The sequence below is a fragment of the Dicentrarchus labrax genome, unplaced genomic scaffold (genome assembly GCF_905237075.1).
Source record: "Dicentrarchus labrax unplaced genomic scaffold, dlabrax2021, whole genome shotgun sequence".
Taxonomy (NCBI): domain Eukaryota; kingdom Metazoa; phylum Chordata; class Actinopteri; family Moronidae; genus Dicentrarchus; species Dicentrarchus labrax.
The window spans coordinates 27,055,360-27,072,856 of NW_026136714.1; the positions used below are offsets into that span (position 1 = coordinate 27,055,360).

Here is a 17,497-nt window from a genome sequence, read left to right on the forward strand (position 1 = left end):
CTCTTAAGAATCTGTGAAGTTCTGGCCCTCTGTTCCTGTGTGCACTCTTTGTCCCAGCTCAGTCTAATAAGACTGCAACTTCAAAGCCGCTGTGGGCGTCTTAGTGGCTTCCCTCACTGCTGTCCTCCTCACCAGGTTTTTTAGGAGAGCCTGGTCTAGGAAGATTAGGAGTTGTTCAGTATTCTCAGTAGCTCTTTATAAAAGTCTTTACTTTTCGAAATGTCCTTATATTACTATCGTTTTTCCCATATCTTTTTAATTATTCTTCACACCTTAACTGTACACTATTAATCATTATTTATAATCACATGGCAATTAAAAACTCTTTAACTATACTTTAGTTTTGAAAAGTTATAATCTTAGTTTGACTTTCAACCAAGGCCGTAAGGATATTCAGGTCTTGTGCTTACATTGTACAATTAGAAACTTGGTGGGTATTTTATGGGTTGAGTCCAGCATTTTTAGACTCAACATATTAAAAAGCACTAATTGAAGGCCAATATATATTTTTTCAATTACACTTTCAATTAAATGTTATTTATGTACCGCCAAATCATTACAGAAGTTATCTGAGGACACTTTTCATATAGTGCAGGGATAGGCCATAATCCTTATATCAAATTATATATATATATATAATTATATATATTATATATATAAAAATTATTAGGGATTAGGGATTCAGTATTTTCCCCCGAATTTAGTATTTAGAACTTAACTAAAGAGTTTAAAATGAACAGAAATAATATAAAGAAATAAATAATGGTTTACTAAATAATTAAATCTGAAAAAATCTAACTAATAAGGAAGAAAAAAGAAGTCTGTTCTAAATTGTGGTAAGAAGTAAGTAAGTTTAGGAATTTGAACTCATGTTGCTCATTATTCCCACATAAAGTCAGCAACAAAATCATTAGGGGCCCCTGCACTCACAACGGAAGTTACTGCCCACTGGTTCCCACCTCAGATAACTCCATAGAAGAGGACCCACTCCCTCTGTAGATAGAAACAGCTCATTGTAAGGTAACCAAAACACAATGATTCTTATATTCAGGTAATTATACACTAATGAAAACATACCTATGAATATTATATTCCATTTCTGACAATAGATCCTTTTAAATGTTACACACTGGACATTAGTTAGCTGTGTCATATAAATTTCAGTTTAACCAATATGTATCAAACTGTAGAAATCTATATCTATATCAATCTGTTTGAGTATTTTCTTGCCAAACAACAGCATAAAGCTATAAATCAAGTAGGATTCCATGTTGTAAAACAAACCAAATTTAACAATCATGTTTTATAGCCAATGTATGTAAATAATGTTATTTACTACTGTAAATAATTGAATTGTTGGGTCTGTGTAAATAGTTTCATAAGGAGTAAAGTCTAGACATCAGTGTCCTGAGATAACTTCTGTTATGATTTGATGCTATTTAAATAAAACTGAATTGAATTAAACTGAATTGTAAATAAAAAGTTTACTACTGATTTACAATTACTACTACATGAGTGGTAAATTCATGTTTTTTTATTTAATCATTAAGGAAACAATGAGATTTAATGAACAGCTTCAGTATCTTCATTATTAAGAAAATGTACTATGATACTTTACAATATTAGTCGCTACGGTACATATAGCAATCTCACCACACTTCAAAGTTGCCAGACCGGGGTCATTATAACCTTGGGGAAATACAAACATAATGTTGACCACATCGGAGTTCAATAAGGTCAGTATATACCTTCATTACAGTATTATAGTAACAGTATTACAGCGATACCATTGGATATAGAAAATAGGAAAGGTACAGCAGGTTTAATATAAACATACTCTGAGCCACTACAGCAGCATTATAGTGATATCATATGAGAAAGAAATATTTTCAAAGCATGATAGTCAATACTGCATGCCCCTATAAGGGTGTTGTTTGGTTGTTCTTAGGCTGTAAACAACAACCATTCACAGACTGATAGGTTGATTAGAGATGCCTGCACAGTAACATGCCTGCTTTTTATAACTATAACAGGCTCTGGTTGATGTTGTTGTTCTCCATGTAGGCAAAGCAGCTGGGGAAGATGCCGATGCTCCCTGCACAGTGTCCCTCCAGCCACTCCTCATTAACTACAAGAGAGCGTGAAAGAGAAACATGAAGAGGCAGAGAGGCAGAGGAGAGAACATTTCAGATCAAAGGAAGAAGACTTTTGTGGCCCCACTGATGAGCTGGTCAGTGTGAGGTCAACCTGTGGGGCCTCACCTTCACCCAGGATGTCGATGGTGTCTCCTTCGCTGAACTCCAGGTCCTCTGGGCCCTGAGCAGTGTAGTCATACAGCGCCACCATCTGGTAGTGGATGGTACGGTTGGCCAGGGGGTCTTCTGTCTGAAGTATAAGAGCACAGTGAAGGCCTATAAGCGTAGCTCCCACAGGGAAAAAAAGGTGGCCAGACTGCAGCAGAATAACACCAGGGAGGTGTGGAGAGGCATGAAGAGATGGCTATAACCAACTGAACAGGTTACGGTACTAAGTCTCCTCTGACTCCTGCATCCATCCAGGGGGAGGATGTCGAGGTCCTTTCATTTAAACCAAAAACAATCTGTTTAGTGCTGTGACTGTGCCCGCCCCGAAGACACATCCCAGCAACCTGGGAACTGATGTCCAATTTCAAACCTTGATGCATGTGTAGTCTTGAGTTAAAATACTCACCTGGCACCACAGGGTGGCTCTGCCGGCCTCAGCCACCTCTTGCACTGTGCGGCCTGACCCCACCTCCCCACCCAGAGGTATCAGCACCTGAGAGCCATGCTGCTTGTGTCTGATGAGAGAGAGAGACAGGGAGAGGGAGTGGTGAGGGGTTGTGGCAGCAGGGGAATAGATGGGAAATTGAGGGCATTATGGGGGTAAAGATGGATAGGCAGTTGATAGAAAAATTACTTTATTCTGAGACAACACAGATGATTACATGCATCAAAGCCAGACTCTGATGCTTGTTATTTGTTGTTATCAGCTCCTTTTTTTATTTTGACAGCTAGACAAATTAACTGGTCATGCTGTTATCAATCCTTAGATGTCATGTGCTGTTTTTGTAATGTGTTTTTATCCCATGATAATGCTTTTTTAATCCTATTCTGCTGTCTTTTTGCTGCTTTCATGGACTCCTCTCTCTCTCTCTGTGTGTGTGTGTGTGTGTGTGTGTGTGTGTGTGTGTGTGTGTGTGTGTGTGTGTGTGTGTGTGTGTGTGTAGCTGCAGCCTCAGTGTCTCAGAACAGATAGTGGACCCACAGGGTGGAGTGGACAAAGAAACACGTATTTTTAGAAATGAAGCATCACTTGTTGAAATTCAAGGAGACAGAAGTGGGTTGGCAGGCTTGTGGTTACCTGAGGCGCAGCTGAGATGCTGGCTGGCCCAATTTCTGTGCGATTTGTTCCTTCAATTCATCGTATGGTGTGTCCAGAGGGACAGACAGAGCCACATTGTACTTGTAGTGGACCTTGACCACCACAGAGCCCACCTCTCCTCCCTGGGCAGCACCAGCACCCTGGGAACAAGGAGCAGGAACACATTAAAAGATAATGCAAATACAAATTTTATTTAAAAATACTGATCTGGTCAGTACAACTAGTTTTACATGGTTATTTTGTGGCAATAATAACACTGGTAATAGTATTACTAGTGCTAGCATTTTACATACAATTCTGATTAGTATTTGTTATACTAGTACTAAGAGGAATTGTATTGCTAGTAGTGGTCAGATTTTTAGTGCTACTTGGATTTACTTTGGATACTGGGGCAAACCTACAATTACCACAATTGTCTTCTCTTGTAAAGTGAAAATATAAAAACAGTGTGGCGAACAGTGTATTAAGTCTTATGAATAAATTACTGTATGATTTATGAACAGTTTCCTAATGAGTTTATGGTCTCAATCTCTAGTTTCAGTCTTCTTCCATACAGCATGATGTTCTTGTAGTAAATGATGGTCCCATTTAGAGTAGACGATAAAGCAGGGTATGCTTATTGTGAGTCTGTCCACCTCAACACACTTGGTGCTAATGCATCAATAAACTGCATACACAGATTAAGAAACCATGCACACTGATTTTCAGTTCGGGGTGAATTTGGAAGCAAGACTTCTGACATACTAGACATGCTGCACGTCTAGTATGTCTGACATGTGACATGCATGTGACATATGTAATATTACTTACTCACACTTTTTCCAGGGCCAATTGTTAATTTGTGTTTTCAATTAATGGGTAAAGAAATTAAATAACCCATTACATACCTTAATCCTACCTACCTATCTAATCTACCTCCATATAAGTCTTATTTTTCCCATTAACATCTTACAGTTTATTGATCTGTACGCACACTTACTCCCACACCACTTGTTAAAATAAATAATGTATGACTGCAAATTTTCACTTTATTTTCTTTCCTACTATATGACAGCTGACCTCCGTTCATTTGTATCTTTTCTGTGGGAGCCTGTGGTGTCCAAAGGTTGTTCTTTGTACTTTGAGATACTTATTATGAAGTTGTATTATGTCATGCTAAAGGAAAAATGTGGAGGGTTTTTACATGGGAAAATACTGTTTGTGTAAATTAAAGGTCCGGCATGTAGGATTCAGTGGCATACAGCGGTGTAGCAGATTGCAACTTCCTCGCCTCACCCTCCCGTTCCAAATGTGTAAGAGAAACTTCAGGGGCCGTGAATAACGTGACAAACACACAAGGCTCTATCTAGAACCAACGCTTGGTTTGTCCGTTCTGTAGAAACATGGCGGTTCAACATGTAGGTATCCACAGAAGAGGACCCGCTCCAAATTGAAAATATACCTATGAATATTGTATTCCATTTCTGACAATAGATCCTCCTAAATGTTACACACTCAAACTTTAAGGCATAAAATTCGGATTATTGGATTTTAGACTTTTGAGACCCTGCAGACACCCTCCATAAAACTGCATCAGGACTCTCATTAATGTCATTGAGACTTATTTGCTGTACAAATGTTTTACACAATGATTAAACTAATTGGTTAAAAGAATTAAATGAAGTGTCTCAAGCTGCATTAATTTAAGGAGCAACAGGTTGCCATGGTCCACTCATTATGGGCTGGAAGATATGAAAAAGCATAATCCCCATCAGTCTGAACTGAAATCTTCTTAAGTAACCTTGACAAAGAGAAACAGCTACTTCGTTGCAAATGTGGGACAGGAAGTCCATTAGCTATATCACAAAAGAATGAATCTTTTCAGGTCACTGTGGCATGAAGAGACACAAAAGAATATTTATATCCAAACGCTGACTACCGCTGCCTCCCCTGAGCATCATAGTGACTTAATTGGGACACATCAGCATTTCCCCTGCAAAGTTCAACCTTACAAAGCAGTTTCTTTACCAGTCCGCACAATCCTTCTATATTTAGATCAGGGAGAAAAAAGAAGGAGAGTGTGTGTTTGTTGTAAGCTGGATGTGCGAGGAATAGAACTTTAATATGATTCCTTTCCTTACAGCTCACTCAGATGAATGTGTTTTTTCAGAGGGGGATATTACCTGGTCGCTGGCTGCGTTGGCTGTGTACTCGGGAGGCTCAGAGGTTGGTAGCGGTGCGTGGGTGGCAGTGGTGTAGGATGGAGGTGGAGTGTCTGAGGTAAAATGTACTGCAGGGAAAACACAGTACAGGTACAGTCTGAGCACATACAGTACAAGTCTAATGGAAGGTTAGACATGTAGATGTTCTCCGAGTCTCTTCCACTTTGCAAATAGAAATACAGCTGCTGCAGCTGCCATTACATTCCTAACAGCTTTAACCGGAAAAGCAGTGCTTAAAGCAGGGGTCTCAAAGTCAAACTGGTTTGGGGCCACTGCTGGTATTGGTACTGGTATTTAAGTTACTAACATCACAACAATGCAAACAGCTGTTGCTAAATATTTTTATATTGTCATTTTATATAATCAGATTAAGGCCTGAAACCTGCTCTCCTTTTACCATCCCTTTGCATGGCCACGCATGGCCTTTGCCATTTTTCAAAGGAAATAATTTTTTAAAATATAATTGTATTTTTATTTTAATTGTACATGAAGGTGTAGTTTAAACTGACATGACATAACTAAAAACATTTTAAAATAAAATAATCTTGTGGACTGGATTATATGTTTGATATAAGGCGAGAAATGGCCTGCGTGCCGGCAGTTTAAGACCCCAGGCAAAAGGTTCTATAAGTAAGATTCTGAAGCATTCTATGTATTATTTTTACATATGAATCACTTTTTATTGTCAATGTGTGAACGTGTTGTAACATAATTTAAAAAAACCTCCTCTGGATTTTCTGCAATAATCCCTGGTCGGTTACTCTACAGTGAGCAGAAAATTGAGAATTTCTTTTATTAATGTATAAAATGTTACACAATGCATTGTGGGATTGTAAGGAGAAAATAGTGTACATTCTGGGCATTTTTGAGGGCATGTCTGCCTTTGTGCCCTTTGGCAAACATAGAGGCAATAAGCACCCAAAGGTATCCACACTGTACTTCAAAAACATTTCAAAGCAAACTGAATTCAACAGTAAACTCAAATTCAAGCAACGCCAAAATAATATGCAACTAAAGATGAATCCACAGTGCGAGACAGTACACTTAAGAGATATTGCTCTGAGCCTGGATTGGTTATAATAGAGGGAGAGCAGATCAGAGGAAAGAAGGTGGAGAGGTCTTCCTCTATTGAGGCAGGAGGATTTCAGAGAAAGTAGAGAACCAGGAGGAATATGATTGATTTTTACCCCGAGGGGGAGCTCCAGAGCTGGTTTGGGCCTTTGGGCGAGTGGGTGGCTTGAGGCCAGGTGGTAGAGGAATCCCACTGGGAACTCTCTGTGGAAGAGTTCAAGACAGGAAGGTCAGACAAATAGAAAAGTACTTTTTTTTTCTCAATGGTGGAAAAAAAAACCCAGCTGGAAACTTTTCCTTTGTTGAAAGGAGCAGAGTAATCGTCTAACCACTCTGGCTGAAGGGCTTTAACTATAGCAGGGATTTTAAGAACATTTTCATGTATTTTTCCTGACACAACAGTTTTGCTGCCTGGTCCCGGGGGTGAAGCGGAGATAAAGCCCTGCTCAGCATGAATCTAATTTTGAGCAATCTCTGAAGTGTCGCCATTAAAGCTCTAAACTGAAGCCCAGTGTGTGTTTCCTCTCACAGGGTGCATTATCGCCTGGCTCTCTGGTTCTTTGCACTATTTGTATTTGTTTACAATTTACAGAAACATGTGACCAGTATATAGAGATAGTATGTTTTTGGTCCTTGTTACGTTTTATACATATTTATATAAACACTTATTTCATCACCTAAAGACAAAATGTCTAGTGAATCGGCTCTCACCAAATCTGCTTTACTCATACAGACACATGCGTGTACTCTCTCATTCCTACTTAAACACATAGATGTAAACTGGGAGCAGCTTTCTGGGCTTATTTTTACCCCTTATGACTGGCCCTGTAAAAAAAGATTAATGTTTATTTGACCTTTCTTTGTTTAGCTGTTTGTCTACTTCTACTGGAGCTGTGTGTAACATTGAGAGTCTTGTCATACTTGGCCAATAAAACTCTGATTATTACATTGACAAATACATTACATTCTCCTTTTTGCCTTTGGACGTCTTGACATCTGCTTGTTCGAGCAGGGACACTGGCAGAAGTCCTCTCTGAAAAATAAAAAGTAAAAGTCAGACACTCACTTAAAAAATACAGCTTTCTCACCAGGGTTGTAGACACCAAATTCTCAGTTTGATGTCTGCTAATTTGGGGGTTTATAACCTGAAGAGGAATAATTGCATACAAATTACACATGATGGGTTTCAAAGATTAAATATGATTCCAATTGATTAAACCTTTAAATGGCAGTCTGCTGTATAAGATTTACACTGTATCTTTGCCGATTATAGATTCAGCTTCTCTCTCTCCTCACCTGTCCATCATATATGACAGTTGCCATCCCATCCCTGTCTTCCTCGCCGAATAAAAACACCATGGCCCCTCCTGGTACAGTCAGCTGTCCTGGACCCCGAGCCATGTAAGGGCTCCGAACGCGCATGTATCGAGAATCCCTGACAGGTAGTGAGAAGAGAAAAACATACATCACTGTTTTATAATGTGTTATTCAATATAAATATGACCTTAGCTTACCTCAGGTTAATAATATCTCTATGTGACAGGTGATAATACTCACTGAGCTCCATCCATCTTGGGCTCATAGAAACCAGGTTTCTGTGGAGAAGACAGAGTGACAGAGTTCGGCATAAGGGGTGACTGACAACCAGATCTTATACTGACACTGGTCATTATACAGTACCTGCAGCCTCAGAGGTTCAAAGCCTCCAAAATCATCATTGGGAATCATGGAGGAAATCACCTGCAAGTAGAGCATCATACATTACTGACTTCTACACACCATAGTTTAATTACCATGTAAAATATTTGTTATTGTGTTATTTTGTTTTTGTTTCGTTTCGGACAGTTTGAATGACCCATACAGTATATTGTTTTGGATGTAATCAGACAACTTGGGTGCAATTTTATTCTTTATCTTCTCATTCTTTATCTTTATCATCTTTTTTTTCTAATCAGAAAGTTGTAAAGAAAATATTTTTTCATTAAACAATTAATTGACCCTTCCGAAGTCCCACCCTTCTTTCTGACAGAGGCTTGCTCAACTGTTATTGGAGCACAGAGCAAAAAGGGGCAGGACTTAGGAAGGGTCAATTACTTATTAACTAATTTACCTCATTTTGTGTCTGAAGTTAGCTATCGAGACATACAGAAGCCGAGAAGTAAAAATTTGTATTTTACATCCACCCTATCAAGTGTAGTCGTTTTTTCTATGATAATGATTTGAGTTCATTTGTTTTAAAAATTCCTTAATTAAGATTGTGCACCATATATAAAGGCCACAGAATTATATATACGTTAAAAAAATAGGCTTAGTTGATATTATACTTTAGTGGTAAAAGATTCCTAAACCAATGTGGGACCTCAGGACCCTGCTACCACAGAGGGGATGTGACTTCCAATATATATATAATATACTATAAAAGTAGCATGGAGTAAGAGCTTTAAATGTTTGGAGTAATCCAAGCATCTTACCACCATGGTGACACTCTACCTTTGCTTTGCCCAGGAAGTCTCTTTGCTGCAGCTGCTCCACATCCTGTTTCCTAGGCCGAAACACCACACCCTCCGGCACCAGGAGGGGATCCAGGACCTCCTGCCTCTGTTTTTAAATTCAGAGTAAAGTGTTCCTTTTCAGTGTAAATCACAATGATTGCATGTACATACATGCTGACTTTTAGAATTACAAAACCACTATTTTAAGTCAGAATATATGTCATCCTAAGCCACAGCCATCACAGGATGGAGTTTGGTCACTTGTCAGCTGAAATCAAACTTGGCCCTTCCGTATATTTGTCATTGTAGTTGAATAATTGCACATTTGTAGTTCATTAATGAAAAGCAGTATATATTTTACTTTATTTTACTTTACTTTAATATTAGTATGTTGTGTCAAATGTTGTTGAATGTCCTGTCTGTCCCGCTGTGGCTGTGACTTACTTTTGCAGGTATGTCTGATGTTGCATACACCACCTGCACTCATTTTAAATGGGTTCACTGCCCTTGCTGCTGCCTAATAAGTGGCACAGCAGCGTGGTCAAATGGAGCACTGTCAATGATTCACTAAGCAAAATTTTCCACTTTATTGCATCTTTAAAGAGGTAAGGACATTCCTAACTTTGAAGAATCATCATATTTCTATCCTGGCTGAGACATCGAGTGAGGCAATGGCATAAATGCAGACAACATAAATAGTGCAAGGGTAATTGACTTTGGAGATCTGTGACCAAAGACTATATCACATCTTCCCAGTCTGTTCTAAAAGTTGTGACACTCACCAGGACGCTTTCCATAGCCATCTCTATGCTTGCCCCTCGACCCCCTCCTCCTTTCTCCTGGGAAGCTGACACCAGGACCTCCCTGGCCTGCTCCCACTGGCCCATCCGACAGTACACAGCTGCTGCATTATATAACACCTAGGGGATACATCACAATTATACATTTCAGTACTATCTCATTTATATTCAAGTTATCTTTACTGCTATGTGAAAACACACACTAATAGACATTTTACATAATAATTTTAAAACTTAAAACTATCTATATTGGAGCCAGTACCATCCTAAGAAAAAAATCCCATGCAGCAAAGTTTTAAGACCCTGGAGGATAGCGCTATCAGCAAACACTTTTCTGCTACAAAGGCTAAAAAGCAGCATTATTATTCGAGTATTCATCAGGGTGATATGTCTGTGTATTGCTTCTGTTGGACCTATGATTTAAACAGCCAGAGACCTGTGCCCATTTCACAACTTTTTCCACCTTGAGGAATACATTGTTGGTGAAATGTAGCAGGATGTATTATTTATCCTTTTTTTATTGTGTTATAGAAATTGTCAAACTATCTTGGTGATGTTTGGGTCCTCTGTCATTCTTTTGTAGAAAAAAGTGTCTCAGCGTTCTTTATCATGTGTTCACTTAGCACACAAGTGCTGAATACACCAATATCTAATACTTTCCAAAAATAAAATTAGGTTTGAGGTGCATTAAAATTGTGTTGTTTGGGGGAATTTGTATAGAAGCCGGGAACGGCCATGCTTGGAAGTATTTTTTTATAATGCCGTTATCTTAATATCATGAGTTATTTTATCTTGTAATCGAGATAAACGAGCTTCGTTATCTTGAGATAACAAAATAATCAACCTGTTATCACAGGAAAACAAAAGGTCGTTTCCAGCAGCCAGAAAAAATTACATGAAAAGACTCTTTGAGCTCATTTAATAAATGAATGTCCTAAATGAACTCTTAGATGTACATTGGCTAACAACTCTTTTCAGTTCAGTTATTAATCCAACCTAACAGTCATGACTGATCTGGAAATGAACCAGACACTGATTTTAGAGTTTTCCATTATTATCCTGTGATCTCGAGGAAAGCAGTTGTTTTCTCACGATGTATTATCTCATTATCTAAAGAAATTTGCCTTTTGTTTTATTGTGATAACGAGATAAATTTACTTGTGATCTCCAAAAAACAGCATTAAAAAAATAACTGCAAGCATGGTTGTTCTCGGCTTCTGTAAATTTGTGCATTTGGAACCATGTCATTAAAAGGTCCCATGACAAAAAGTTTTAAAAATGTATTAAAATAATAGTAATTGATAGTAAACCAGTTATTTGGTCACCTTGGAGTGGTTTTACCACAGACATTAGCGGTGGGCTAGCTTGCAATGTAGGCACCATATTGGAATGTTTGTGCGACAGCTCAGAGTCTTGACAGATGCTAAAAGTTACCAGTTCTTTGTCTTATTTCCAAAAGGGGCAGGAAGGGTCAATTAGCATCTATTTGCATCTGACTTTACACTGATATTTTATTCCTGTGGTTCCCAACCAGGGAGTCAGATCAGGGGGGTCAGATCCCCAAAACTTCATGAGGGGTTGTGAAGCCTTCTTTATTTTAAGGGTTGTAAGAAAACAGTAGATACACAGTGTAGGCCTATATCTTGCCTATATTTCAAACACTGAATTTGTCAAAAGAAGCCAATTAAATATATATGATTGTTAAAAATAAAATACATAATACAGAAAGGAATTGTGTAAAAATATAAATATCAAAACTCATCAACAATCTCTGGTTTTTTTTTATTTGTTCCTGTTTGGGTTCATTGTACATTTATCAGTTGGTCCTACTGTTATTGTTATGTAATATGAATAATCCTAACATATTCTTTAACTTTTGGGGGCCTCGTTCTCTTAATAGAAAAGGCGTTCCTTAAGGAAAACCAAACCAAAAATTTGCCTCAGTCTGAACACACCTTTTCTTTACTCCCAGGATGAGGTCACCACTGAAGATGAACTGTTTTCCAGGAAGTAGTAGTTTAAGTATCCATTTCATGAGACCATAAAGCTTTCAGTGCATAAAATGTATGCAGAGCAGCACCTTTACCACCAATCACAAGTGAACACTAATTCTGCAATCGACAAACCGTTGAGCCCCTTCATTATCATCATCATTATAACCATCATTGAGTGGATTGCTGTTGGACTGGTTTCCCTTGAAAAGCGGTGAGGTTGTTATGTAGTTTACATGACAAAACTGCATCATGTCCATTGTATCAGAGGTGGATGGCACTGATGACTGTGTCTGATGATGTGATGTGACTTTAAACTGATGATGAGGCTGTTGCACATGTTAGCAGCACTCAGCCTTAGTTTAGCTGTTACTGGCTGCAAGCACAGGTGCACTGTCTGTGTCTTATCTGTACTGTGAGAAATATGTGATGTTGTGCAACCTCTTCTTCTGCCTCCATCAATGAGGCTTTGTTAGCTCCCAGGTGTATGTGACATTTGAACTGAACAGGAGGTGGTGACACAGCACAGTTTGCTATGTTTTCATTCCTTACTACTGACAGACCTCATGGGATTGGATTTCCTGTTTTAATTGATTGCAACATGTCAGAAGAAGCATGCTGAGGTATCTGTGTGCAGTGTATGCGTGTGAGTACACTGAGAATGTCAGACCTGCCAGCTGTAGAGTTTGAATTGCAATCCCAGCTGTCTGTAGTCAATGACCATGTTTCCTCTCATGTGCTTCTGTGCCCAGATACAGTCTGACAGCGCCTCTTCCAGCCTGGAGAGACAGTAACGCAGAAATAGTGATAGTTTCAAAATGGCAGCCTGGGCCACAAATGCTCTATAGAAAAAGTTTAAATTGTTGTTTTGCAGGGATGTTTTGTGTCTTTTTCTTTTTTGGCACGATAACTTCCTGGAGTCTCTGCTGGTTGCCTGGCAACCGCAGAGTGATGAAAAGTCTCCAGGAAGTGATTGTAGTCCAGACATACCCCATATGTGGGGCTCTGTGAGCTTTAGAGGTGCTGGGCTAGCTGTTTCTCCCCTGCTTCCAGTCTTAATGCCAAGCTAAGCTAATCTGCTGCTGGTGGTAGCTTCACATTTACAGTACATATCTAATCTCACCAAGAAGTAAAAAAAACCAAAAACGTATTGCTGAAAATGCTAAACCATTTGTTAAAGGTCCAGTTTGTAGGATTTGATGTAACCTATTGGTTTAGTTGCAGAACTATCTCACTTTACTGTCCCTTTCCAAGTGTGAAGGAGAAACTATGGTGGCCATGAAACTCACAGAAACACATGAGTGTTTGGTATGTCCCTTCTGGGCTACGGGAACAACATTGTGGTTCAACATGGCAGACCCCATGGAAGGAGACCTTCACCCTCTATAGATAAAAAAAGGCTAATTTTAAGGAAACAAACAAACAAAAAAAAACGATTCCTTTATTCAGGTGATTATACACTAATGAAAATAATATATCTATCAATATTATATTCCATTTCTGACAATAGATCCTCCTACATGTTACACACTGGACCTTTAAGGAAGCAACAATACCATTTTATGTGACATATAGAGCAAAACTATGCACCCTTTACTGAATTGCGTCCACTGTGGCCACAAGTGGCAATTTCAGGATGATTCAGCACTGATTATTCATTCATCTCCAAAGATTCAGTTGTTTTAAAGACAACATCATTATCTGTTTCAAAAGTTACATAGGTTGTCTTTAATGTAGGTATGTAATGTATGTGCTGTCCCATACCCAAGCTGATAACGTTTTAGTTTATGGGAATAATATCTTTAGTTTTTGTCAAATTGGTTAAATTTGTCAACGGGCACAAGAAGGCATCAGTAAGTATGTTTAATGAGACTGGGATGTCTACATAACTTAATTTGAAAAATAAAATAAAAACAACTAAATAAGAACCTCTAATAACGCTGCCCCCTACCTGTCAATCTGCATCATCACTGCTGCTCTCTGGAAGAAGCCAACAGCGAGACGTTCATCCTTGGCAATGGTAAAGTCCAAAGCCTGGACATCACAGAGGGGAAAAGACAAGTTCAGGTTGGACACAAACAGATAGAAGTATTACTATATGCTTCCCTTTTTTTGTATTCAGCAGCACTGACATCCAGACTGATGTACAGTGGAAAATAGAAAGTACAGTTTTAATATATTGCTCAAAAGAAGAGTCTTGGTTTACTTTACTTTACTACAAAAAAATAGTGATGACTTCACTTCACAAGTATTGACAGTGTCTCCCATCAACCCACAACACACAGACCTTCAGGGCCTGGTCCAGCTGTCCCAGAGCCAGGTGAGCCGAGGCAGTGTTGAACAGAGTGCGAGACGTGGGTTCACTGATCTGCTCCAGTTTGGCCAGAGCTCCTTCCCAGTCCCTGGCATCCAAAGCCTTCACCGCCTCATTCCACAACTGTAGTAACTCAGTGTAAAGCATCCTGGACCGCTGAGACAAGAGGAGGGCAAAGTGAAGGATAACAGCCATCAATATACAGCAGAGGAGGATGCTCTTTGCTTTGGCTTTTTTAAGGGTTGTTGAAATGTTTTTCATATCTGGGCCTGTATTTATGTAATTGTATAACTGCTAACAGTGGATTTTTGTGAAAGATACAATTATAATCCTTCACCTTTATTCACAACCTTAAGAGTAAAAGCTATTTATCAGATTTTAGCTCCAAACGTTTTACAGTAGATCCTAGATAAACGTTCTTCTTCCTTCTGGCAAAAGTTTTAGTGCACAAAATATCCACATAAATACCTGAAGCAATATCGTTTAGCCTATTTTTTGCATTTGATTTGAACATTTGATAAGATGAAACACCACTTTTTTTATATTATCAAGGGTGAAACAACAAATGTAAAGCTGATCTTTTACAACATTTTTTTAGTAAAAGTTTTTTAATTGTATTTTTCAAACTTTCTTCATGGACATTGGCTCTATAGACCTTTCATAAGTAATTCTTAGATGGTTGATGAATATGGGCTGGTTTGTTATATATATATATGCATTACTGACTTTGTCTGGCACTTCTAAGAAATGTATTAGACACCAAATCAGAAAAAGATGTTAGATATACAGTTATATTCTATCTCATGTATCAGTGCTTGCATGGTGGAATTGGAGGTATTCTGCACGCATTACTGGAGTAAAAGTACCAGAATTAAAACATAACAATAATTATCTCCAGTATAGATAAAAGTCAAGCATTCATAATCTTACTTTTGTAAAAGTAAAATGTCAGAAGTAGCTGCTAAAGCTGGTGTTAGCGTGCTGTTAGTGTGCCATGGAACGGGGCTCAGCAGCCTCCCAGTGAACACAACCTCAGAGACAAATGGAGGCCAGTTTGACGACAGCGGTACCGAGGTGATTTATGGAGATGGATCACTTGCTAGAAGAAGCTAACTGTCACTATTGGCTACCGTGACTAGTCCCTCCCTAACTGGCTGTTTTTAAACAGGAAATATGTATATCTGCGGAAGCAAATAACACTGTGATTTCCTTGCATGTGGAGTTTAAGGATTATTATATGGAAATTGTACTTTTTTGTGGAGAACACATATCAGACACACATTATTGTTGTCAAGCATATTATTGTATATACACTCAAAAACAAATGTCTAAAAAATAATAATAATGCAGCAGTTTGCATCAACCTTTTGGAGTTATGGCAACTTCTAATAAAATAATGTTCATCAAATATACTACATTGATACGTACATACTACTTACTTAATTATTGGTAGCATAAACACAACTTTTTAATTTGATTAGGCTACTTAAAAAAATGTGCTTGTTCCAACTAGTTTTTCCAGGTTCTTTGTGTCAATTGTATCTTGCAACCATGCGGTTACACCACCAAGTGGTGACAAAAGGTCCACTGAATTACTTTTTGTGTCTATGTCTTAATACATGTCCAGAAAATTAAACAGTTTGACAGAGAAGGTGGAAAAATCCCTCAAAGAAAGATGTAAGAGATGGGGGGACAAAGGAAAGTGAGGTAGAGAGCAGGCTATATAATCTTGATCAAAGACAAATACACTCAGTCTTACACCAAAGCTTACCTGTTAACTATCTAAAATGAATAGAAAAATCATTTCAAAAATTAGAATGCAATTATAAGGAAAAAGACATGAGAAACCTACAGAGAAATTGCACTGATGTTAATCAGTAACATCCTGCACAATTTTACTGGAATACTTCCTTGTACCTTACCCAGTGCCTATCTGCACCAGCATCAGCTCAGTTCAAACACTTTATCAGAGGAGCTTTATAAATCCTCAACATTCACACTGCTTACCTTTTGCTCCTGAATGAAAAGCTGTTGAGAGTTCAGTCAGAGTCTGACTCTGTGATTGCTGCTGCCGTCCACACTGTGCCAACGGGGAAGTGACAGTGAGTAAAACCAGCCTCTTACATGAGTCTCCACCCTGCTGCTACAAGGAAGTCCTCCATCCACACTCCCCACACAGGACTCACACAGGAATTCACCTGTCCATGTGGCACGTACGCAGGACAATTACAACATACAGTCACAGGTGATTTAATTCAGCCCGTTTGACCTGATAGCCCCATCAGGATAGATTTTATCTCATTCTCAGTCATTATTATTCATTATTATTCATTATTATTATTATTATTATTATTATTAATAACTGGTTTATCTTGATTTAGGATAGGTAAACTGTGAATTACAGAAGAATTTGGAAAACTTTGCCCCAAATTTCTGGCCCTCTATTGTCCTTGTCCTGTTCCTTGACTGGAAATGAAGCATATTCTAGCACTCCATGACTGTGAAATCCTGTATTATTTGTGTGGTAACAATAGAGGTTAAGATTTCTGTACCAGGTATAGTTACAGTAACATCATACTGTGCTGTAGGAAGTTATTTACCCTCTAATAGAATTACTGCCAAGTTTGGAATGGGATCTTTTCAGACTGACCATTGACCTCACTTTACAAGGAATCTTTCAGAGAAGGAAGTCCACAAATAAATGACTCTGCTTTCCAGAAGTCACAGCTTTTCAAACATAATGTTAGAGGTGGAAAGTAAGGACTGTACTTCAGTACAATTTGTTTTGCTTCTACTCCATCTCAGAGGAAAATATTATAATTTTTTGATGTTGCTTTGTAGATTAAAATTCAACAAATAAATGATGATGTATTTTTACAGTTACAGATAAAACTTTAATTGGTCCTCAGGGGAAATTCACAAGCTACGCAGCAGTGTATAAAGCTCCACCTTTACCAGCTACATCATTGAAGTGACGGTAATGCATGGATAATTATAGTCCAATAAAGTAATATATATAATTCTGTAATGGCCCTTTTGTAAAGGATCTGAGTACTTCTTTCACCTCTTCTTCCAAAGTGATGCAGTTGGATCAATGTATCTTTCTGATGCTCAACCTACTGGTTCAACCTGTGCAGCAGGTACTACAGCCACAGTGTGGCCCCACCCACTGTGGAAACACCAGAGAAACACATAACAGCCAGACTGCCAGCAGTGAAAAAAAGGA

General features: G+C 38.5%; 1 protein-coding gene across 1 annotated transcript; it reads right to left on the reverse strand.

Annotated features, from left to right (window-relative positions):
- Positions 1 to 1,519: 1,519 nt before the first annotated feature.
- noxa1 (NADPH oxidase activator 1) lies at positions 1,520 to 16,391 on the reverse strand. The gene is made up of 16 exons (XM_051422328.1): positions 16,279 to 16,391; positions 14,245 to 14,427; positions 13,909 to 13,991; positions 12,628 to 12,736; positions 9,949 to 10,086; positions 9,165 to 9,272; positions 8,355 to 8,414; positions 8,232 to 8,269; positions 7,971 to 8,109; positions 7,639 to 7,707; positions 6,791 to 6,878; positions 5,565 to 5,671; positions 3,382 to 3,542; positions 2,710 to 2,818; positions 2,262 to 2,385; positions 1,520 to 2,128 (listed from the first exon to the last, which is right to left on the reverse strand). The coding sequence occupies exons 2-16, from the start codon at positions 14,416 to 14,418 to the stop codon at positions 2,025 to 2,027; spliced, it is 1,611 nt and encodes a 536-aa protein (XP_051278288.1). The 5' UTR covers positions 14,419 to 14,427; positions 16,279 to 16,391; the 3' UTR covers positions 1,520 to 2,024.
- Positions 16,392 to 17,497: the final 1,106 nt, after the last annotated feature.

Coding starts and splice junctions, on each gene's coding strand:
- noxa1 (XM_051422328.1), bottom strand. CDS start 14,418: ATGCTTTACACTGAGTTACTACAGTTGTGGAATGAGGCGGTGAAGGCT. Junction 5,672..6,790: donor CTCTGGAGCTCCCCCTCGGG/GTAAAAATCAAT, acceptor TTTTCCCTGCAG/TACATTTTACCTCAGACACT. Junction 2,386..2,709: donor GAGCCACCCTGTGGTGCCAG/GTGAGTATTTTA, acceptor CTTATACTTCAG/ACAGAAGACCCCCTGGCCAA.